Source organism: Pygocentrus nattereri, chromosome 4 (assembly GCF_015220715.1).
Source record: "Pygocentrus nattereri isolate fPygNat1 chromosome 4, fPygNat1.pri, whole genome shotgun sequence".
In the NCBI taxonomy this organism is placed as follows: Eukaryota; Metazoa; Chordata; class Actinopteri; order Characiformes; family Serrasalmidae; genus Pygocentrus; species Pygocentrus nattereri.
This window is the reverse complement of record NC_051214.1, coordinates 39,808,123-39,831,584: the sequence shown is the minus strand read 5'-3', so window position 1 is coordinate 39,831,584 and position 23,462 is coordinate 39,808,123. Positions and strand designations below refer to the sequence as shown.

Below are 23,462 nucleotides of genomic sequence, written 5' to 3'. Positions count from 1 at the left end.
ATAAAGATCGAAAAAGTTAGGCCATGATAGAAATAATACTAATAATAATAATATTAAACAGTAAAGATAAAATTGCAGATTATATGATTAATAAGTAGGTTCAGTAACATTATTAGAATAAACTTGATACTGTTATAATTAAAATCATTATGTGCTCTAGCTAAAGGCAAATTGATTGCATTTTATCTGTTTACTGTTAAGATTCTCTCAACTGGATAACTTGCAAATGCTTGGGCCCTCCAGCAGAGCCTAAGCCACTGAGTGTGCTGGGTAAACACTTTCAAGTGTTTGTTTTTGTTTACATGCTTCTGCCATTCAGTGGCTGAGTGTTGCAGCAGTGTGTTACTGATAATCCTGCCTGTAGTTGCGGTGTCTGCAGAGCAGTGATGTACTGGCTTGGTGAGTCATGTACGTGGGACAGTGTTGGTGTTTTTGCCAAGGCTTGTTCCTTTCTGCCAGCCAAAGCCATCAGTTTGTGTTCATCGCTAACTGTGATGTGTTCCCTGTTTGGAGATGAGTGTACATGTGGAAACCTGCCTCGTCGTACCGCACATTCCTGCCTCAGGCCTGGACTGCACTTCTAAGGAACACTCCAGCATTTTTCAGTCTGATCTCTACCTGCTGCATTTGTAGTGTATGGTCAGTTTCCACAACCAGTAATTTTGACCCGTTTACTTTTCCTTAGTAAACAACAGAATGTGTTGACTCAAAACTCACTTAATAGAAGTTAATGGGCAGCTGCTAAAGCACCATTTTGCTATTCAAGCAAATGCATTAATCGATTGTCATTATCAGTTCATTCTTTATTATGAAGACATGTTCTGAAGCAGTTATTAATAAAAAGGAAATATGTAGGCCTGTCATTAATAAAATATTAGCTAGTGATGAATTGCCATATGTAATTGCAAATATAATAATATTTTTGTTGCTGTTGATCATTGTATGCAGTTATTAAAGTAGGCAGAAGTGACCAGATTGGCTGATTAGCTGTCCTACTTTGTAGCTGTGATTGCTTAGTAACTCCAGCTGACCACAGACACAACTCAAGCTCATATTAACAGACTCACCACTACCTTGTAGAGGTATTCTAGTCAGTCAGTTTTACCTGTGAATCAATCAGATGCATTAACCCACCCGCTAAGAAGTGCATCCTGGCTTTGTACCTCTTGCTCAACTTGTTTCCCAGTAGCCCATCCTTTTATCAAGAGAGTCATTTTCTAATAGCTGGGAACAGGGATGGGCCCTTTATTTGAATGTTAATGCTTGTTTATAAATACAGTCACACACATACATTATGTCCTTTTTGGCTCCAATACACATCATAATTTTTTCCCCCTCTGTCTCTCTCTTTCTCTCAATATTTAATTATGTGTCTATATGTGCGTACTGGAGGGAGTGTGTGTGTGTGTGTGTGTGTGTGTGTGTGTGTGTGTGTGTATATATATATATATATATATATATATATATATATATATATATATATAAAATTGACAGTTCACCTAAATTAAATGACTTAATTTGGAACTATGCACTAATTGTTATAAAAAATTTTATTCAGCTTAAATAAATTATTTGATTCAAATAGTGATGCATTAAAAGAATTTCAGTTGAAATAATGTTAGAATAAATACAAATAGTATTAATAGGCCACGATTTTGTTGTTAGCATAACCATTGCATAAGAGCCTGTGAATTCAAAACGTCAAGGTATCCAACTAGTAAAGTACGTCTAATACTAATTACATGGCATGAAGTATGTAAACTAAAAAAGCCCACAGTGAAGGCAGTACTTCCTTTTTTTAAAAATATCACTTCCTCTTTCCTTCTGAGATGAAAGCAGAGAGGAAAGCATACTACTTATATGTATACATTAGCTGGTAGCTAGTGCATTGTTATACTTTTTATAGTATATTGAAAATGTAAACATTAACGTATGAACATAGTGCAGATGTTGCTTTGTAGAAAATTTAGTGAATTGAGCCAGCACTGTAACGTATCATCACAATGTAATTTTGTTAGTTGACATCCCCAGTATTTAAATGTGTCCTTTATTACATAAGTAATGATTTTTTAAACCTAATTGTAACAAAAAAAATGTTTAAAAAAATTTTTTTTTATGAGGTCAGGACTATAGTCAGGTCCTGTAAGTTAGCCTTGTTTTTCTCTACTTCAGTACGCTTCTGTCTAAAAACACTCTCCCTCTCTTCCTCTCCCTCTTAATAGATATTACCTTTTTTTTCCACTCTTGTGCATGTTGTGACTCAGCTGTTCTGCCTAAAGCCGTATGAAAGCTGTCTCAGACATACAGAAACTTTAGACAGGAGGAGCAGCTCTTCTACTGAAACACAACACTCAAACACAGGACTGTCTCTTTCATGCACACGCTCATTCACTCGCTCTCTCTCTCACTCTTGCGCTCTCTCGTTCTCTTTCGCTCTCGCCATGTATGTATGTATGTATGTATATGTATGTATGTATGTCTCTATTCTCTCGCCCTCTCGCTATGTATGTATGTATGTATGTATGTCTCTATTCTCTCTTTTTCTCTCCCTCTCTCTCCCCTGTTCGCCCCCGCTCTGTTATTTGCCCTCTAAGAGTCAATCGAGACCTGTTGTATCAATGGGTGTTGTTCTCGTTGAAGCCGTGGTGTGTTTCTACTTCCTGAACACACAAACATATTTATGCTCCAAAACTCTCTCAGCAGGCAGTTTCAGCAGCCCACACATTCAAATCCTTTTGTTATGTAAAAGCCTGTGAGTTTAACAGACAGAGCATGTATTATAGGTGGAGTAAACAGTGCAGGATTTACCATCGAGAAGAGATACACCCCCTCCCTTTCACTCACGCTCTGTCTAGAAGTGACAAATCCCCCCCCCCCCCCCATCATAGGATTAGGCTGGGAGGAGGGGGTGCAATAAAACAAACCAACACACATGCTGGCAAAAACAGTGATGCTCAGTAAGAAAACGTATTTCCCAGAGCCAGTCAGTGTTGTGCTATCTGTGGAGTAGACCTTAATCCAAGCCTGCAGGGTGGCGTTTGGCCCCACTAAGCTGCTGTAGACTGAAGTGATCAGTATAATGTGATCAGCTTTACCCCGTAGCTGTTTGTAATGAAGGATAATTAGAATTTCAGTTTGCACTAAATCCTCTCTCCCATGTTGTGGACAGATGGGTCATTATTTCCTATGGCTAATGAGTTACCTGCTGCCCATATCTCTAGCTATTCAAGTCTTATTTTTATATGTATTCAGAATACTGTGAACGCAATGACACAATTGACACAATGAAATACTGATGCTACAGCAGCACAGCACTCCTATCATAAAATGTGTGGGTAGGGGAGTAAAAACAGTGGGGGTGGAAGTAGTACCCCAGTGCATGGAAAAGCTATATGTGCGCTGATGTTCACAAGTTATTTCATTTTAAATACAATACTATAATTATCCATTTGTCTGTGCGCGCACACACACACACACACACACACAGACACAGACACTTTATTAGGAATTTTATTGTTTCTACACTCATTTTTATCAGCTCCACTTCTACAGTTACAGACTTTAGTCCATCTGTTTCTCTGCATTCTTTGTTATCCCCCATTTACGCTGTTCTTCAATAGTTAGGACCCTCACAGGACCACCACAGAGCAGGTATTATTTAGGTTGGATCATTATCAGTGCTGCAGTAACACTTATTTCATGGTAATGTGTTCGTGTGTGTTGCACTAGTGTGAGTGGATCAGACACGGCAGTATACTGGTGGACTGAGAATAGTCCACTAACCAAAAATACCCACTCAACACACACACACACACACACACACACACACACACACACACACACACATACATATATATATATATATATATAGATATAGATATAGATATAGATATATATATATATATATATATATATATATATATATACACACACACACACTGGGAATAGTCCAGATCCATATGTAATATGTATGTATATATTTTTTACATTTTATGTAATAGGCACATGAAAAAAGAGAAAATTAAATGTAATCTGGACATCATGCCTTTATCTGCAATGGGATAAACTAATATTACTGTAAATTTTTGAATAATAATACAGTAAGTAGTGATTTTATGTATGTCAGTGTTCTTTTAACCATTTCCAAACCTCTCCTCATAGCAGACCAGTATTAATTTGGAATATTATCCTAATCAGTACTTTATTATGTTACATGTGCTGGTGATGGAATTTGATAATTGCATGTGATAACTGGGGACATCGAGAAAACATCTGGAATTGAACTTGACTGTTCTTAAAATTCACAACTACTTATATAAAAATTCTTTTATAAATTTATTTATATATTATTTATTGTTAGTTTTTACTATAGTCATGTTTATTTACATTTGTTTTCATTATATATGAGGTTTACAAGCAACAAAACACAAAGATCAATGATCTAAAAATGGAAACATTTTCCAGCGAAACTCCTTCTTTCCCTCTCGTTTCAAGTGAAGACAATACAGGCCAAACTGGTTCATTTAGGGTGTTGTAATGTAGGGCTGTACATGGTGGCAAAACATGATGACCCACAGTTTTCATCTTTTTCTTCTGACCAGCCCATCGCAATTACTATGCATGCCATTCACTGCTCATTATTTATGTGTTTATTTTTGCTTCAGCAGAAACTGGTTTTAGATGTGATTAAGGGCCTGCTTGGCCTGTCCAGGCATGTTTTGGCAGTGTTCTTAAATTTGTCTTTTTCCGCAGTTCTGTAATTCTTCCTCGTCTGTTCTTTCAGTTCAGTGATTCTTGGAATGTGACGACAGAAATGAGGAAAAGCTTCAAGCTTCTGTTTTATTAAACCACAATTGTAACATGTTCTGCATTTGTTTCTAAGTATGCTAATAAGTCATAGTGTTAATAGCACATGACTGAGGTGTCCTTGAGAAAGACACCTAATCCCCAATTGCTCCATGGATAGGGCTGCCCACCGCTCCGGGCAAGTGTGCTCACTGCCCCCTAGTGTGTGTGTGTGTTCACTAGTGTGTATGTGGTGTTTCACTTCATGGATGGGTTAAATGCTGAGGTGGAATTTCCCCGTTTGTGGGATTAAAAAAGTATCACTTAACTTAATAATGGTTTAGCATTAGCACCCTAACCACAGACACAGCTAGGCTGCTTCTCTGTCAGATGTTGGTGCTTTGGCCATTGTTCATTCAGAACATTATTTTAAGAACTTTTAAACTTGCTGGTGGCCAAGAACCTTAAGGAAATACTTACCTAACCTAATCTCTGTCTGCTGTATCTGGAGCATATGGTTGATTTTCATGGGTAACTATTGTGACACATTTCTAGTGAACCTGGTGGCTAGAACATGGGGCTGAAGCACTTGCCCACTGGCTTCACCCACGTATTTACAAAACAGCGTGGGTTTTCTTTTCTGAGTACAGGGAGAAGCATCAAGTATTGTCTGTGGTAATCAACCATATGCTCCAGGTGCAGCAGACAGAGAGAAGATTAAAAAAAGTTGAAGTACTCCTTTAGTTCAATCATATCAAGAAATGGAGGAGAGTGAAGCTCTCAGGCCAGCATAATCATTTGCCCCCTGTCCAGTTTAGGAGAGAGAAAGGAAGGTATCAGTCAAGTCTGTCTGAACAGGAGCTTTTTCCAAGGCTTTTCCCATATTTTCATGAATGTTCCATGTACTTTAAGACAAGGACAAAAAAAAAACTGCCATTTTCTAACCTGTTTTTCTACAGATTCTAAGTGATATAAGTGGCAAGTGGCAAACCTATTAAATAAATTTTTAATTTAAAATTAAATTAAAATAAGATTAAACTTTAAATTAAACTTTAAAAGCGAGCAAATTTAAGTAAAAAGGGGTTAGAGTTAAAAGCCATTGCCTTGATTTGTGATATAAATTATAAACTCTATTATTAATAATGGCAGTGTTGACATTTAACCAGTATCTGAAAACATCTTTGTAAAGCTCTGGCAAGAGTGTGTCAGTGTTTTTTCTTTCTTTCTTCTTCTTGTAGTATAGAATAGAAGTGAATTGATACCAATACTTGTATCAGGTACTGAATAACTTTTGCTTCTTCTCTTACGTTCCTGTAGGTTGCTCCAGACCCTCGACTGTGCAACATGGCCGAGGGAACCTTACAGAGACCAACCGAGGCTTACTTCCCATCGGCACAGTGCTGCAGTACAGCTGTGATTCAGGATACACCCTGAGCAGTGAGAGCATCATCACATGTATCGCTCCAGGCCATTGGTCTTCCAGCCCTCCGCACTGCCTCAAAAATGATGGTGAGGATTTAAGTTTGGAAATGGTTGGGGATATTTACATTTGCATCTTTTTCACATACTGTATTCATTTATTAATCAGAACAGCATTAACTATCTTGAGTGATTGCATTTATGAAGGGAACATTCTCTGTTTGTCCAGTTTGTCATCCACCCAGTGAGCCAGAGAATGGGGGCTATGTGTGCCACCCTACGCCCTGCCCCAAATTGATTGAAGGGACAGTAATCGAGTACTTCTGTGATGAGGGCTACACACTGAAAGGCTACAAGTACCACACCTGCAGGAACGGGGACTGGGACTCAGCCACGCCTATCGTCTGTCACCTTGGACAAGGTAGAATATACTGCTGTGCCATTTGGCAGTTCAGGTGGATGTGATTTACAGCATAATAGTCAATATAATGAATCAATTATCAAAATGACACAATCCGTTATCACACTGCTAACACAGCTATGTTTTTTCATGGCTGAAAAGTGCAATGGTCTTGAAAGACTGTGAAATATAGTGAAAACTTGTTCAGATACCCAAGGTCTTCATTTTTTGGTTGAGGAAAGTTATTAACAGTTCAGCCCATATGTAAGTGAGACATCTGTAGTGCTATAACCATTAAACGGTGCTGTTACTGTTTCACTACAATGCTTTCGGAACATATATACAATTATTAGTGAAAATGATTTAATCATTCATTTTGTGATTGCTTTAGACATAACTGTTTGTCCATTATTGCTGAATATTTGTCATTTTAATGTATGCTAATACTTTGTAAACAATGAGGCATAATTTTGTTTTTGTTATTCCAGCACATTGGATTTGAACTGAAAGAAATTCCATAGAAGTTTACATTTTCTACCTAGACCTCAGTCATTGTTTCATTTTTAATCTGGCTTGCTAGTGTATGCAGCCAAAGCATTAAAACTTTGGTTACTTATGCGCTATATGTGCTGATTTTGGCATCCTGTCCAGCTGTGTTTTGCTTCAGATGCCTGTGTCTCTGATATGCTGCTGTGCGTGTTATTCACAGGAAAAGAGGAGCGCTCACCACTGGGTATGCCGGCTCTCTCTATTGTGGCCTCCACTGCCAGTTCAGTGGCCCTCATCCTCCTGTTGGTGGTCCTCTTTGTCCTGCTGCAGCCAAAACTCAAGTCCTTCCATCACAGCAGGTCAGACACTGTCCGTATGCCATGGCATGTTTTTTTTTTGTTTCCCCCCCCCCCAGCTGTGTGTGTCGCACACACTCATGCCTCTGACTGTCAGACACAACTGGAAATTTAAAAACATTAGTTTTTCACCCTGTCGGTACCAGCTGGTTGGCTTGTTTCGTGTGCAAGCGTCCGGCCATGACCTTATCTATGCAGCTGACCATGTCAGGTGACTTCTTGTGTATACATTTTGACAAAACTCATGCTTAAAAATTTTTTAACTGGTATACTGGGTAAACAGGCATTGTGCCCAAGATCACCACAGCTCTTCTGGAGACCAACCGATGAAGCCATTTGTTGGATTTAGTGTTTTCTCTGCTTTAACACCCCCTTCATGTCATGAATGGCTGGTTGTCTAATGAGCTGAATCAGATGTGTTTCAGCAAGAAAAACATAAATGCATGGGATACTCCACCGGTTGGGAATACGTGATTTAGGGTTTTTTTTTTTCATGCTTGGCCCAAAATAGATGAGCTTGCTCCCAGAATCAATTGTGAGCTTATTTGAGGAGGCAGTCAGTGTAGGTTATTTTTTTTCCCCCAAATAAAACCATTTTGGAAGCTTACACAAACCTGTCTTTGTAGAATTACAATGATGTATTGTTCTGTAATGTCTATTTACTTTCAATAAGAGGTCTAGTTAACAACTGAAGTAAGTCTACAATGGTAAAAACAGAAATGAACGACTCATTAACTCTGTACTTTCTAATGTTTGTTCTTTTTACAATGAACTGGACTGACTTGCCTCAAGACTGCAACCCTATACAAGATGGGTTAACTGTGTTTATGTGGCATACTGATGTCACCCACTACTATCTTGATGAACATTCTTTTTGATGGGTGTGTGGCTGCAACACCTGCGAATGACATGCCTTTCTTGCTTGAGAAGATTTTTGTAGTATTCTAGAAGATCTCAAGAGGTACAATGTATTCAGTGTTTTAGCACTCTACATTACACACAGACAGACAGACAAAATTATGGTGTAAATAAATAAGGAAATAAGAGCTTTGCACTCAAATTCAGAAGTGAACCTCTGCACCCGGGTTGAAAAAGGTTCCACGCTTGGTCAAAGGTACCAAACTCTACAAAGATGGCTTCAGACCCAGGAAAAAAAAACAAATGACATGTTCCCAGATATTTAGTAATCTGAAATGAAGTGAATCATAACACCAACTCGTGGAGATTTGACTAAATGTACTCTTCCTCATGGCAGCAATGTTTCTGTAATGTGTTGTTTCATAAGTGTTCACAGCAGGGATCTCATTATTGTTTATTATTATTATTTTAAAAATGATTATTAATCTCCCCAACCTGTTAACTCTTTCTCTCTCCAGACGTGAGCAGGGAGTGTCTGGCCAGCCTGCCTCCATCGTGGTCGAGGGTGTGCAGGTGTCTCTGCCCTCCTATGAGGAAGCTGTGTATGGCAGCGCTGGAGCGGCTGCACCTCCCCCAGAGTCACGTGTGCAGATTGTGCTCTCTGAGGGTCCGCAGCCAGAGGCTGCTGCAGCAACACTGGATCAGTCCCGAGCTGAGTACAGTCTGCCCTCCACGTCCTCCTCTTCCGCACGCTCCCGCCATGCTGAGACCGTGCTCGTTCACCAGGTGCCCTCCTCCTCCTCCCCTCCGTCCTGGGCTGCTGAGCAGCCCGGGGCCGCAGCAGCTGCAGCCCGCAGGCCGAGCAGTGGAAGCAGCGACCAGCACAGCCTGCTCTCCCTTACATCTGCTGAAGATTTTGGCGATGGTAAACATTTTTTAAAGGACCAGAAAAATTTACACAGTTGTCCCCCGTTACCCAAGATGTATTTGGTATTTAAAGTCTAGTTTTACACTTGGGCTACAAAGCTAATGTGGCTAATAAGTAATGGAAGCTTATACCTCACCAGTTAGCATTGTGCAAACATCATCTGCATCTCTCTTATCATCACACACCTGTGTCAAGTTTAAGCTATGTGGTATACATTTAGAGATTTCAGATTACTTAAAAGTTGACGTGAATCTGCAACCCATTTTTTCTTTACATACCAAGATGTATTTCGAAGTAAAGACAATATCAAAGATCTCTGAGCTATCTGACTATTTCTGCTCAAGGGGAGTAGCAGGATGGGGAGTTAAAACCTGAAATTACTGGTTAATATTATTGGCAACAATTTATTTGGATTGTTGTCTGCAGATGCTTTCCAGATGCTTATCACCTTAATTTCCTCTAACCCTAACCCTGGTCCTAAACCTAACCGTAAACCTAATACTTCACCATATAGTTTGTCTAAAAATTGAACATCTGTAGATCATCCAATCAGGGGTACCCAAAAGACCTGGGACTATATTATTGTTCCCTGCCAGCTGGTGCACAGTGACGTAACCAAAAATCAGAAGATGTTTTCAGGACTGACAGAAATCAATGTTTAAACAACGGTTACAGGAAAACAATAATTTTGTCCTTTACGTGATATACAATAAATCACGCTCAGTAAGACCAGGGACATAAAAAAGACCAAATTTGATTTCAGGCTGGCTTTAACAAATTTGAGGCAAGTGTGTGATGGTTTAAAGTGGAATTCCACCCATTTTACAAATTTTTTGCATAATTAAGATGTAGACAGGGTGGTTTCATACTAAACTTGCAAAGCCTGAATTAACATGAGTTGGTATGTTTCTCTACAATGTTTCATCTATAGTGATTAAATTATGCACAGGTTTTGTTTTGTTTTTTTTTTAATCAGTGGCGTTCCCCTTTAAGCATACGTTTACACAATGCTAATTAAACATTAAAGGCTTCTTTTACCTGTTAGCTATGTTAGCTGTATAATAAGGGTGTCTAAAACTTAACTTCGGCAAAGTTCAGATACAAAATATCTTGGCTAGGAGTCATTTTTTTAACTATTCCTGTAATGCTTAGTTTGTCTAACGCAATGTTTGTTTTTTCCTTTTATAAACAGATATACCATTGCTGAAGGAGGCCTGAGAACACATGCAGTGTCCTCCTCTCTGTGGATGATGACCAGGACTGTGGCTCTTTAAGCTTTTTACCAAACCCTTCCCCCACTGCTGCCCTACAGAATGCAGGAATAACCAAATGCCTGTCAGTTACCCTTTGACAGTACACTCTCTGACCCTTGGTATTTGAGCTGTGATGTACCGGTCATGTGTAGGGGTGCCCAGATATGCTCCCTCAAATTGTTGCACAGATGCTATATAAAACATAGGATTATGTATAATTCATACATAATATGAGCTGAAACAACATAACTCAGTTGTAAACGACACCTTTTCCCAATGGTGTACTAATAAGCAGTTGCACTCACAAAGGCTTACCTTGTCACAGTCGTAAGGAATTGCTAATTATGAATGCATTAAATTTCTATGCTATGTAAGAGGTGGTGAATGGAGCTTTGTTCCATTACTGACTGTGACCTCTTACGAAGGGGCTTCTTTCGCAAAGATATGCTAGATCAGACCCTTACTGGTTTTAAAATGCTGCATGTTATTTGCATCTTTTTCATCTCAACCCACCTCCGCCCCAAAAAGAAAAAAATTGCGCACACTACAGAAAACGCATGACACACGTCATCCCCACACTCAATGGAACAGTAAGACACAGGGATGAACTGGTTTACATAGTACTGTATTCCAAAACACGCTTGCCTTTTTGTTTGTATTTAGCTTCATCCTACCGGTTGGACTGTTCTTGTTGAAGGGGGCTACAAAGTGACTAGTCTTATTTCCATTTTCCCATAAAGTCAACATAGGACATTTATTTTTCACCGTCTGTTTTTGGAATGGGTGTCCTCAAGCCAAGATGTCTTTAGTTTGTTTGCTTTTAAATGTTTTTAATGATTTAATTCCTGTCTGATTTAGGGAGATAAACACGATTGCACCTTCACAATATTGAATCTAGCAAGACTAGGTCATGTGGACCCAGAATCCTGAAGAAAAAATATAGACCAGAACTGCATCTGTCTTGCAGGCAGGTTTCTCATCCAAACCTTAGATTGTACACTGTAAATCCAAATGTTTAAACAATCAGAGAATTAACACCTCAGGCCAGCTTCCCTAACCCAGATTAAGTTAAAGGCTAGAGTAAAAAGAAGTTCCAGTTATGAATCACCATTGACATATTCATTTAGTCCACAACTAGGGTTAATGTATGTCGAGGGAAACTGACCCACTCAAGCCTTCCACAGTTCCCAAACAGGAGAACAGCCCAGCCAAATATTGTGACACATTTTAAAAGTGTTACAGATAAATGTTTCATGTAGGGCTGAACAATTAATTGTTTTATATCGAAATTGCAATTTGAGTGCAATTTTCAATTATCTTAGATTATTCAGTGTTGTCCTAACAAACTTTACCTTATAAATTGGCAGTCGACTCAAGACATTCAGCATTTCAGCCTAAAGTCTGATCAAATGGATGCACTGGTCGTCTTGTCATTTTATGCTCTGCTCATTATATCATATTTAAAAGATGAAATTCTTGCTTTCTTGTATCCTTACATCATAATTGAATTACACCTGCCTGCCTCTGAAACGACTTTTCATTTTTGATTGTCCCCAGGGGGGTGGGAAAAATAACATAACCAACGATATCATGTTTCACCTTTCCCTTCTACCACCCTCGCCGATCATGGAGAGCAAACACTCGGCTTGCTCAGAGACCCTCACTGAAGCAGTGTTTAATTCGGAAAGCATGTTATGGTTTCCATGTCATGATTACTTTAAAGTCTAAACCTATGGATTTACAGTGTTGTGTATACAAACCACCTCATGGAGCTTGTTTGTAATTCACTCACGTCTAGCAGGTTGGAAATTCTCCACAAGGGGGCACCTTTAACAGTCAAATAGCTGTTGTTACTTCCCAAGAGCAGCTTTGTCCCTTTGTCCCTTTGTCTCTTTGTGACTTTACCACTGATCCACACCATGTGGATTACCATATAATTGATGGGCGATGAACATGTCTGAAATCATGCATCCTAATATTTTCTCTGTTTTACCTGGGCAACAGTTGAAGTGTGAATGGACATCCTCCAGTTTCCTAGCTCTTTTTTGTATTTAAACATATTTGCTGTTCTTTGTCAAAACGTCTAACTGAAGACAAAACAGATCTGTCGCCTTAAGACTTTTCATACATTACATTTCATCATTTTGTAATCATGTTTCTTCCGTCTCATATGCTTCACAGTATTGATTATGTCTTCAGTTTCCTTATGGCCTTACTTTTTATTTTCTATGCATAAACACTGTTTTGTGGATTTTCAGAGGTGTGGGGTTTCTTTCCCTTTAGTTTCACAGGACATGACAACAAGAATGTCCATTCTTTCTCCCCTAAAGCTTTTCTTTGTGACTGTAATAGCTGTAATATCTACATCACGGCATCTAATTTCTAATTTTGTTTTTGCAACTGCTGTACTTTATAAAGAGAAGTCCTTGTTTTGTCCCTTAGCACCATTGAATGGTGTTTGCCATCTCATTTTCCCCTTTTCAGCTGTTTTGTTTTTCTCCTCTGTGCATTGCAGTGGGTGTGAAGATAGTATTTTAATATTTGTATAAAGTTTAATTTAATTCTACAGTGTGTGTATATAACTATTTCTAATTAAAGCTTTCTTTTGAAGTGCCTTGGTTGCCATGACTTATTTTTCTTATTTTTTTTTTCTTTTCTTCCACATCAAGACTCACTCAATCAGCCTAGTATCATGCAGTTAATCATTTAGGATCAGAATGAATCACATTTTTGTGGCGTGGTGGTTACCAAAAAAAGAAGAAAAAAAGCAAAACATGTCTTCATGTCATCTAGTGGCTACTGCAGGCAGTGATGTGTTCAGGCTGTTGAGGCAACTGAATATTAAAGGCAAGTTTAAAAATATAATCACACAAGTAAATACTGGGAACATAATTTGTACATACATGATGTTGCTCATCACAAAATCCCTGAATATCATCGGCCTCGTTCACCAACTGGGCTTAAGAAGAAATTTCTTCTTAAAAACGCACTTTTTCATGAAGATTTGTTCTTAAGTAAGAAGAGAATATACCCTCAAACAATTCTGAGGTTTAAGAACATGTCGTGATATGATGTAGACTTTTTCTAAGAGCCTTTCTCAAGAACAAATTTAAGAAGTAACTTGGGAAGAAATTGGTGAATGACGCCCAAAGTGCCTAACACAGCTGCAACCCACCCGTGTCCAACTAAATTTACTGTGCCAAACAGAAAATGGTGCAGATTACAAAAAGATACTACGGTTCTTCAGCTTGATGGAGAATGTGTTGTTTGGTTCTATATAGAACCATTTTGAAAAAGGTTCCACATAGCACCAGAAAGGGTTCTTTTGCTGTTACACGCTTGACATTGTAACAATAGCAGAACCCTTTTTTTGCTATATAGAACCATTTCACAATACAAAAAGCCATTTAATCATTAAATCGTTCTAGATCTCATGGTTCTAAATAGAACCATTCCCGCTATAGAACCCCAAAGGAGCGTATTTTCAAAGTGTGTAGGTACTGAAAATAAGCATACGTCAAGAGTACTTATTAAGCAGGAAAGTAAAAATGCAAAAAGAATATTTTAGTTATTTTGCTCAGCATTTGCAACGTAATTTCTAATGAAACAATAAACGTCATTATCTTTTACGAATTGGCTCTTATAAAAGACGCGTTACTTTCGGTTAAAACGTATTGTGTCTTTACCTTACATACATATTCGTAAACATAACAGAAATTCGTAGTTACTACATTCCTTCTTTAGCGCCGGTCACTAATCGCTAGAGGACAGTCTCAGAGGCGGTTTATGAGGAGCCCGGCCGCTTCCTATTCCTCCCGTTATATCAAAAACAGGCCTGCTAAACAGCAGAGGGCGCTCGCGAGTGAGTCCACAGTGAAAGGGAGTGAACGGAGCCCAACGGCTAAAAACGGAAAGGTAAAACAATTTCTAATCACTGGGCCACAACGTTTCTTTAATTTTACGAAGTAGAAGGACGTATTTCACTAAAAAACAAAGAAATCTTACCTGTAGATTTCCCCTTTTCTACAGCAAACGGGTTTGGGGCAGCAGGAGGCGGGCTTTACTGCTAGAGCATGATGATTGATTGGCGAGCGGAGCAGATCATTGGCTGTTCGCGCTCACTGACGTCATGGACCTACATGAGGCGCCGTTTTAAGCTCCTATAGCTGATGATCCTTTAACTCGAGTTTAAAAGCTCTTAAAAACATAACAGCGGTGTTAAAATGTTTTTATGCTGTTCTGTGTTCTGGAAGTTAATGCATTCCTTACGTTAAAAATATTTAAGCATTTATAAACTATGAATTTGCTCAAATGCTCCATATCAACCCATTCATTTTGGACTCACTCGGGCGCGCCCTCTAGCGTCTACAGAAAGACATCGCGGAGTGGGGGTTCTCTTCTCTACGCGTGTCTCCGCTGCCGTGTTACACACTAACGCCATTTTGTGAGACGTCGCTGATTAGCACCTGAGCACGAACGCTGGAGCTAGAGGACTAGTGGAGGTAAATTAAGCCTCTTCCGTGTTTTAGCACATCTTAAACTGGAATCGTGTTGTTTAAATGTCTTATTTGTGTGGTGTTGCTTTTAATGCGACTTTATCCGTCGTAAACTCGTCGGTTTTGTGCTGCTGCAGGCTTGCAGGCTAACAGGCCTGCTAACGTTAGCTAGCTTAGTAGCTAAGTTGATTACTCACCTTCAGGAGCGAAACACGCCTCAGCTTTTCACAAACCCATTCCTTCTTTTTGCAGTTTTATTACCGCTCAAGTTACGAAGACTATGACTGCACGATATAGACTAGACTGAAGTTCGTATTCGATTTTCTCGTTCCACCTTAAATGGCGCTAGAATGTAACTAACTGCTGCACCATTTAAGGTGGAATGGGAAATTCGAATAAGAAGCTAAAGTCAGCTTTGTACGATATGGCCTGTTTAACGACTGCCTAGTTAATACTAGTTAATAATACTACGTTACGCCGGCTGAGTTAACGTTAGCTGGTATGATGCGGAGCAGTCAGATGTTTTTTTCCTGTGTGTTTAACGTTGTAGGCCTTCTTAAAACCTTGAACCATGAGCGGGTGTCGCATTTTCATCGGCCGGTTGAACCCCTCCGCCAGGGAGAAGGATGTTGAGCGCTTCTTCAAGGGCTACGGAAGGATCCGAGACATCGACCTGAAAAGAGGCTTTGGATTTGTGGTGGGTTCATTCTTACATCCTGAAGATCCATGTGCTGCGTCTTTAGTTTAGCATTGTTAATGAGAGGTATGAGGGTGTGAGGTATGTCTTGTTTCTTCTTGAACTCATTTATATGACTGGGAGTCCCCAAAGTGGGTTAAGTGGTATAGGTCAGTCGAATGTAAATATGAATAAGGAATATTTGAGGATTAAGTTAACCTAACACGTTTGTTCTCTTTCTTACACATAGGAGTTTGATGATCCAAGAGATGCAGAGGATGCGGTGTATGAGCTAAATGGAAAAGAGCTATGCAATGAGAGGTAGACTTTTGCTATACCCATTTCTCTTTCACATTTCTCATCCTGTTTTACATTATATCTTGGGAAAAACACAGTAAACCTATCATGATGATGGTTTTAAATGATAAACGGTTAATGTCCGGGTAGTCACTGTAGTCTGTTTTATATGCAGGGTTACCATAGAACACGCCCGTGTCCGCTTGCGTGGAGGCAGGGGTCGGGGAGGTGGAGGACGCTTCCCGGATCGTTATGGCCGTGGATCGCAGGATAGCCGGAGGTAGACATTAACTGTTATTGAATCTGTTTTTGTTTGCTTTTTTCCTACACTTTCATTGGGTGAATAGGAGAATATGCTGTATGCAGCTGTAAGAGTTTTTATATTTTGTTCCTCTCAGGAATCCCCCTCCTATGCGCACTGAGAACCGCCTGATTGTAGAAAACCTTTCATCAAGAGTGAGCTGGCAGGTGAGTGTCCAGTGCTTCAGTCTGTCAGGTGTTGGTGGCTATATATTTAAGAGTGGTAAAATTAAGCTGAATTTGTAGTACACTTAAGTGATTAAAATTAAAGACAAATTAGTACAGGCAAAGAGTTTGCATCAGACCTCCCAAAATCATATTTTTAAAAACTTGAAGCTCTTTTAACAAACCTTTTATTCATTGATGAAACTAGTAGAGATGGAAAAAAGAGATCAAGAACTAGACCATAGTAACTTTCCTGTTTTAACCAATTGTTCACCCCTTTATTTGCCAGCCTGATCGTTGTGTCGTATGGAAGAGCTCGCTAATGGTGGCCCTAAGCCCTTCAGGGTCCCTCTCTCTGGGTTGAGCCTGAGCCCTTCTTGGCGGCCCGTGTGGTCCTCTCCTAGTTGATTCCTGCTGATGTGTGAAAACTCGCTGGGGGGGCACGTTCCTCTCGCTCTTAGACGCATTTGCTGCCGCTTCATGGCGGAAGTGGGACGGAGCCGTGCTGAAAGAGAGAGCCAGAGAGCGAAACAGAGAGAGGGGCAGAGAGAACATAAAGGGAAAGGGACAGAGCGGGTCTGTGGCGTATTCGATCGAGGGGGTTCGGTAATTTGAGAGGCTTCGGTCGGTTTCCTCCCCCACCCCGCTCTCACGTGGCCCAGGAGTTAAGCTGCGGTGCAAGGTTTTGGTCTGGGACAGACCCAGTGGCCACACTCCCAGGTATCAGTCCACTCTCTTCCTCCCTGTTCACTCTCAGCGCCCTCGCAGGGGCACACGGGGCGGGATTGGCAGAGGGAATCCCTTTGCCCTACCGCCTACAACATGGGGGGCTTTCTTTGTTTTGTTTGTTTTTTTTCTTCTTGTGTTAATCTTTTACAACAAGCCGTTCCACACAGATCTTATGCTGGTCTGGTTTATGTACTGACTGGGTCCAAGAATGTCAAAGCAATGCTGTTGACAGGTCTATCACAGTTATTACGTAATCAGCAGATTTTGATTGTTTAAACTGAGTGCAGTTGTTTTTCACACTTGTTAGTTTTTACAGTCAAATGTTTTGTCACAACAAACAGTGTGCATTTCCATCAGTTTAAATGAGACACATTCATGTGAATGAATGACCGAATGAAAGCAATAAATATATTTATATTTGTGAATGGTGTTAACACCTTTAGAGGGCAGCGGTGAGTAACGTTTGTTTATTTTAGCAGTAGTTGTGTTTGTGGTCAGTTAGCAGCTACTGAGAGGCTAGGGAACAAAATAGCCAGTCAGCCAGTTTGGAAAACCTCAGGTTTGTGTGTTTACACAGTTGCATCCCTATCTATAATCTCTCTTGTGCTCTCCCTCTGGAGTCACATACACATGGAAGAAATTGTACAACAAATTTCTCCTTTTGAAACTCCTCTGAGGTTTTGAGCATTTAATGAAAGTGGCTAAGTATATTTTTTCATGAATGAAATACATTACTGTTAAACTATAAATGTCTAAACTATCATTTTAGTGCTTAAGTAGTCATGCACCAGGTTTACATCTGTGCTTAGAGATTCTTGGACCCTGTCTGCTATGGTTAAACTAGGGCTCAATTATCCTTAAACATGTTTTCTTTAGTATATTATGGATTCACTGTGGTTTTGATACCTACCTAGTCTAACTGGAATGCTCTTTCACTGTGTAGGACCTGAAGGATTTCATGAGGCAGGCGGGGGAGGTAACTTTTGCAGATGCTCATCGGCCAAAGCTCAATGAAGGGTGAACCTGTTTGTTATTCCCTCTGTATTTCATTTTTTACAGTTTTAAAAAACTGTTGTGATTTCTGTTTTTGCAATAGAAGCTAAAATAAGTTGTACATGCCTCTGTGTATCAAATTCTATTTTAATTTGGGATATTTTCATTTAGAAAATAGAGTTGCCAGTGTCCAAAAAGTTTAGCTGTCCTTTTAAATTCTATTATTTGTGATATGTTCTCCACAGCGTGGTCGAGTTTGCCTCCCACAGTGATCTGAAAAATGCTCTTGAGAAACTGTCTGGGAAAGAAATCAATGGAAGGAAGATCAAGCTCATTGAAGCAGCCAGGAAAAAGTAAGTTCTTATTTTTAGCTGTTCATGACAGAATTAACTCTTTTTGGCATTTCCCAGCAGATCCATTTTTTCAGTCTTTTGTCATGTGCTATATCAGTTTGTACTCAGCTTATTGTACCATTCCTTTTACTGCTGTGGTCAGATAACTTGCTGAGGTACCAAAGGAGTTTTGTTTTGTTTGGTGTAATCTGGAGGGCCCATTTTTCTATTTTGCATGGTTTCCTAGTCATTCTACCCCAAACCCACTGCCCCTATAACTCATTGCATTTGTATTGGAATGAGTTTTTAAAATGTTACGACTGAGAAAACATCAAGTTATCTGCTTGAAGAGGCTGTATAATGTAAGCCTGATTTTTCCCAGTTCACTCTGCAGTCCATATATGGAAACTCAAGTTGCAACAAATTTCAATTATTTCTGTGATATGATAACCATGTAGACATTTTCATATGAGCTCTTATTCAGCCTACAGCAGTTTCCACCTTTAAATGATAAGGTGTGTTGTTACTGCAGTCAGTGTGTATCAGTGAGCCTGTCATGAACAGTTGAGCTGCCTATTAATTGTTGTATAAATAATTGCAGTTAATTATTTAATTTTATGCAACTAGCAAAGTTTAAGTCTAAAGCAACTATATTGGCTTACTACTGTCTTGCTCAGGTAGCTCTATTCTTTACAGCTAACAAGAGATGATACGCTGTTCTGTACTGTTTGCAACAAGTGTCTACATGGTCAACCAAAGCTCATGCTTTTCTATTAAGGTTGTGAAAATGTGAGGGGGAAAAGCACTTACTCCGCAAGCATGCATTCTAAAATTAGCGTTAGCTGTGCTAGGCATTGAAAAACAAGCATTCCCCTTAAATATTTTGCAACACACAGAAGTAATAAGTTCATATTCAAATTTGTTTGGCTTAAGTCAACTAATGAAAATACATCTGGCTCACATTCTGCTTGTTGTGATACAATATGATTGTGAAATCTGACTGGAAAATAATTGCGGTCAGATAACTATTTTTTTTTTATTTCAAACAATTGCTGCCTGGTCATGTAATAATATTTGAGAGGCCTATTTAGCAGTTATAGGAGTGGAAGATGTAGGAAAATCCCCCCCCCCCCCCCCCTTTTGCATGAGGAGAAATACAGGGCATCCAATCAGAACAAAGGTCTTTACACAGTAAATAAAACAAGTTTGTTTAATTGTAAAGAATAATGAGAGAGAATGGAGCATGTAAAATGAATTATGTCTGTTTTTGGAAGGGGTGGAATCCCACAGATTTTAAAAATAATTTTTCCAGAATTCAGTGTAAATAAAAAGTAAACAGTCATTCCGAGTGTTTAGATGTCTAATGGTTCATTATAGAGAATCTGACCTGACTGATTTTACAGTGGAGGTGATGATAATGTTGGCTTATTGCCATTTTATTTACAATATTTGTAAATAAGTGTGACCAGTGAACCTGGATGTCTTCAAAATGTATGTGTAATGTTGATGGTAAAGTAGTAGTAAATCTGAAGAACTTTGGAAGACCTCACAGCACCCTTACATATCTCTCCACCTTGATTAAAACAAATTAAGGCCAAATCCCTGTTACAAATGTGTCATCAAACAATTTCTCACATTAGGCAGTATAAACATTTCATGCAGTTATTTTGTGGTGTAGTGTTAGACAAATTCTTCAGACCACTGTGAATGATTCTGACTCAATAAGTTTCTCTGGAATACATCACCCCTCATTAAACCACTCTGAATGTTTTTTTATCTTAAATATTTAATTACGCAAACATTGTGAAAAAATCAGTGTAATTCCCCTTTCATCACACAGATTTTATGTGTAAAAAATATATATATGTATAAGAAATGTAGAATATTGTCCATTTTAAAAAGCTGCGAAAAAGGTAACCATAAGACCTTTTCCCCCTTCACTCGGCAGAAGTATACACACAGTGCTTTCAACTCTGATGTCCTTCTGCTCTTTTCTCAGGTCCAGGAGTCGTTCCCGTTCCAACAGCTCATCCCGTTCCCGTTCTCGCAGCCGTTCCGCTTCCCGCAGCCCCAAAACCCACAAACGCTCCCGCAGCCGCTCCTCATCACCCTCTCCCTCCCCCGTCCAGAGAGCCAAAGAGACGAAGCGGGCGCGTACAGACTCTGGGTCACCTCCAGCTCAGCGGGCCACAGCCTCACGATCTCCCTCTACTGACAGCCGCCGCTAAGACAACTATGTCCATCCAGTTGAAGCTTTACTCTTTGGTCAGTCGCTGTCAGTCACTCTCTCGTGTCTGTTTTGCGTCTGTGTCAAACTGGCATTATAGTTCCTCTGAGCGGTGGAACGGTTTTTATCTTTACAGCCACAGATAGCAGCTGTGACCTCCAGCCTGAAGCCTGCTGTTCCCTCACTCACTCTTCAGAGATAGATTCGTGTCAGAGCTCTGGTTTTACTACTTTTCACAGTAAACTTTGCTTTGCTTTCATGTGCTTTTGAGTGATGTCACATTTTCACCAGAATGAGAGCAGTGATATTTCTAGAAATATTGATAGGTAAGTACTGTTTTTACTGTTATATTAATTTGTGTTCTCTGGACATTGTGTAAAAGTAATGAAGACAACCTTAAGACTATTGTGGAACCTTGCATACTTCATGTGTCGACTGTGGCTATGTAAGTTTGTTTTTTGTTAATAAACAGTTTTACTGTCCACTTCATTGCAGAGACATGGACCATGTTTAACGTGTAGTACAATTTTAAAATATGTTTTTAATAGTTATGTTGAAGTTGTAATACTGTGTTTTTATTTTAGCATCAAGACAGGCATTGGCATAGAGGGGTTTTATGCATGCCTCTTCACGTTTGAATTACAGGAATACATTAATTTGAATTTATGTATTACTACATGAATTAAAAAATAAAAAATTCATAGTGTTCTGCTGTTAGCATCATTTCAAGTACAGAATTGTCAGTTTTAACATAAAATGGAGAAATTATAGAACAGTTTACCAACAGAAAATACTCCAGATAATGCTTAAGAAAATGTTCAGATGAGGGCATCTCTTCAGGACAGACAGATTTAAGCTGAAGTATTATGAGGCTGGACATTGCATCATTAAGATCCTTAAAGGAGCTTCTTCTTCTTCTTCTTCTTCTTCTTTCGGCTGCTCCCTTTAGGGGTTGCCACAGCGGATCATCTGCCTCCATCTTGCCCTATCCACTGCCTCCTCTATTTTTACACCAACCATCTCCATGTCCACCTTCACTACATCCATAAACCTTCTCTGCGGTCTACCTCTTCTCCTTCTACCCGGCAGCTCCATCTCCAGCATTCTTTGACCAATATATCCACTATTCCTCCTCAACACATGTCCAAACCATCTCAACCTGGCCTCTCTGGTTTTATCTCCAAACTGCTCCACCTTCACTGTCCCTCTGATCTGCTCATTTCTAATCTTGTTCAGCCTTGTCACTCCCAACGAAAATCTCAGCATCTTCATCTCCACCACCTCCAGCTCAGCCTCCTGTCTTTTAGACAGAGCCACAGTCTCCAAACCATACATCATAGCAGGACGCACTCCTGTCTTGTAAACCTTCCCTTTCACTCTTGCTGCTATCCTTCTCACACATCAGCCCTGACACCCGTCTCCACCCACTCTATCCTGCCTGCACCCTCTTCTTCACCTCTTTAAAGGAGCTCTCAGTTCACAATGAAACATCTTGTAGTGAGGGAATACTTATGAAACAAAAAGAAAAGAAACATGAATTCTCCTAAACTTATGATACAAAATACAGCAAAACAACACTGTAAATGCTAGTTGTAGGCCAGAGTTCATGCTTTAAACAGCAGACAGTCTTGTGCAAGGGTCAGCGATTGTGTTATCTTCACTGTTGGTTATTATTTTGAATTTAAATGTCACTATATTGACTATAGATGTTTTCACTACAGAGTTTTAACCCACAGTACATCATTATATATCATATATCAGTACTAGTAAACTGTAAATCATGTGGGTCTGTTTGAGGAATACTTTTGAGCATACACTGGAGATCAAAATTAGAGAACACACAATTTCCTAAATGTCAAGGTCACTGTGTAGTCCTATGTGAATTTGTCCTCACAGGAGTGAAAGAGCAGTATTTTAAGCATATTTCATGAGTTGTATGTATTCTAAAGCACAGTATAAAAAACTTAAATGAGATAATTGAAAAAGAACACTGATCAAATTTAGTGAACACTCAGATACCTGCAAGTTATTAGTCTTAATCTGGCAGCAGGTGCTCATTTCCTTAATTATCTGACAAACCCTATTTAATTGGCAGCCTGACTTTACGGTTTTCACTTACTTTGCGAGATGGTGAGCCGTTCCAAAGTGACTGAAACTCTCCGGCAGCAGGTTGTCCAGATGCAGGCCAAAGGGGTGACCCTATCAGCCGTAGCAAAAGAAGTTGGGTCGTTCCAAGTCTGTGATTTCTAGAGTATTCCATCTTTGCAACATCACAAACTCATTCAAGAAGGCTCTCTGAAGAAGGCTGGTTGCCCATGAAAGACAAATGAAAGAGAGGACAGGATAATGCGGAGTATCTCCGTGGGTAATCGGTTCAACACTGCAGCTGGAATTGCTCGCCAGTTCAGCACTGAACAGGGTAAGGAACTGTCTCGTCATACAGTGTCTCGATGTTTAAGAGCATTTGGACTGCAGTGACCAAACCTCTCAAAGAATCAAAAGGCTAGACTAACCATTGCTGAGGAGCTTGTGTGGTCAGAGGTGAAGTGGTCCAGAGTTCACTTTAGTGATGAAAGCAAGTTTAATTTATTTGGGTCGGATGGGAAACATGTTCATTGACAAACTGGGGAAAGAGTGAACCCAGAGTGTGTAAAGAAGTCAGTGAAAGGTGGAGGAGGAAGTGTCATGGTTTGGAGGAGCTGGACCTCTCATACAGCTACATGGCAGAGTGAAGGCAAGTGTGTCATGCGTTCATCACT

At 39.6% G+C, this 23,462-nt stretch overlaps 2 protein-coding genes across 3 annotated transcripts in view; both read left to right on the top strand.

Annotated features, from left to right (window-relative positions):
* susd6 (sushi domain containing 6) overlaps positions 1-13,102 on the top strand; it is a 34,343-nt gene extending 21,241 nt beyond the window's left edge. For both annotated transcript variants that reach the window (XM_017692567.2, XM_017692568.2), the window contains 5 exons: positions 6,103-6,294; positions 6,434-6,625; positions 7,314-7,452; positions 8,826-9,232; positions 10,428-13,102. In XM_017692567.2, coding sequence (XP_017548056.1) covers positions 6,103-6,294; positions 6,434-6,625; positions 7,314-7,452; positions 8,826-9,232; positions 10,428-10,453 — 956 coding nt within the window. In that variant the 3' untranslated portion in view covers positions 10,454-13,102. The remainder of the gene's footprint in view (positions 1-6,102; positions 6,295-6,433; positions 6,626-7,313; positions 7,453-8,825; positions 9,233-10,427) is intronic.
* A 1,735-nt stretch (positions 13,103-14,837) lies between these two features.
* Positions 14,838-21,192, top strand: srsf5b (serine and arginine rich splicing factor 5b). The gene is made up of 8 exons (XM_017692570.2): positions 14,838-14,990; positions 15,535-15,681; positions 15,911-15,981; positions 16,133-16,237; positions 16,356-16,425; positions 18,095-18,168; positions 18,390-18,497; positions 20,476-21,192. Exons 2-8 carry the CDS (start codon positions 15,556-15,558, stop codon positions 20,702-20,704), a joined length of 783 nt encoding a protein of 260 aa, XP_017548059.1. The 5' UTR covers positions 14,838-14,990; positions 15,535-15,555; the 3' UTR covers positions 20,705-21,192.
* The last annotated feature ends 2,270 nt before the right edge of the window (positions 21,193-23,462 follow it).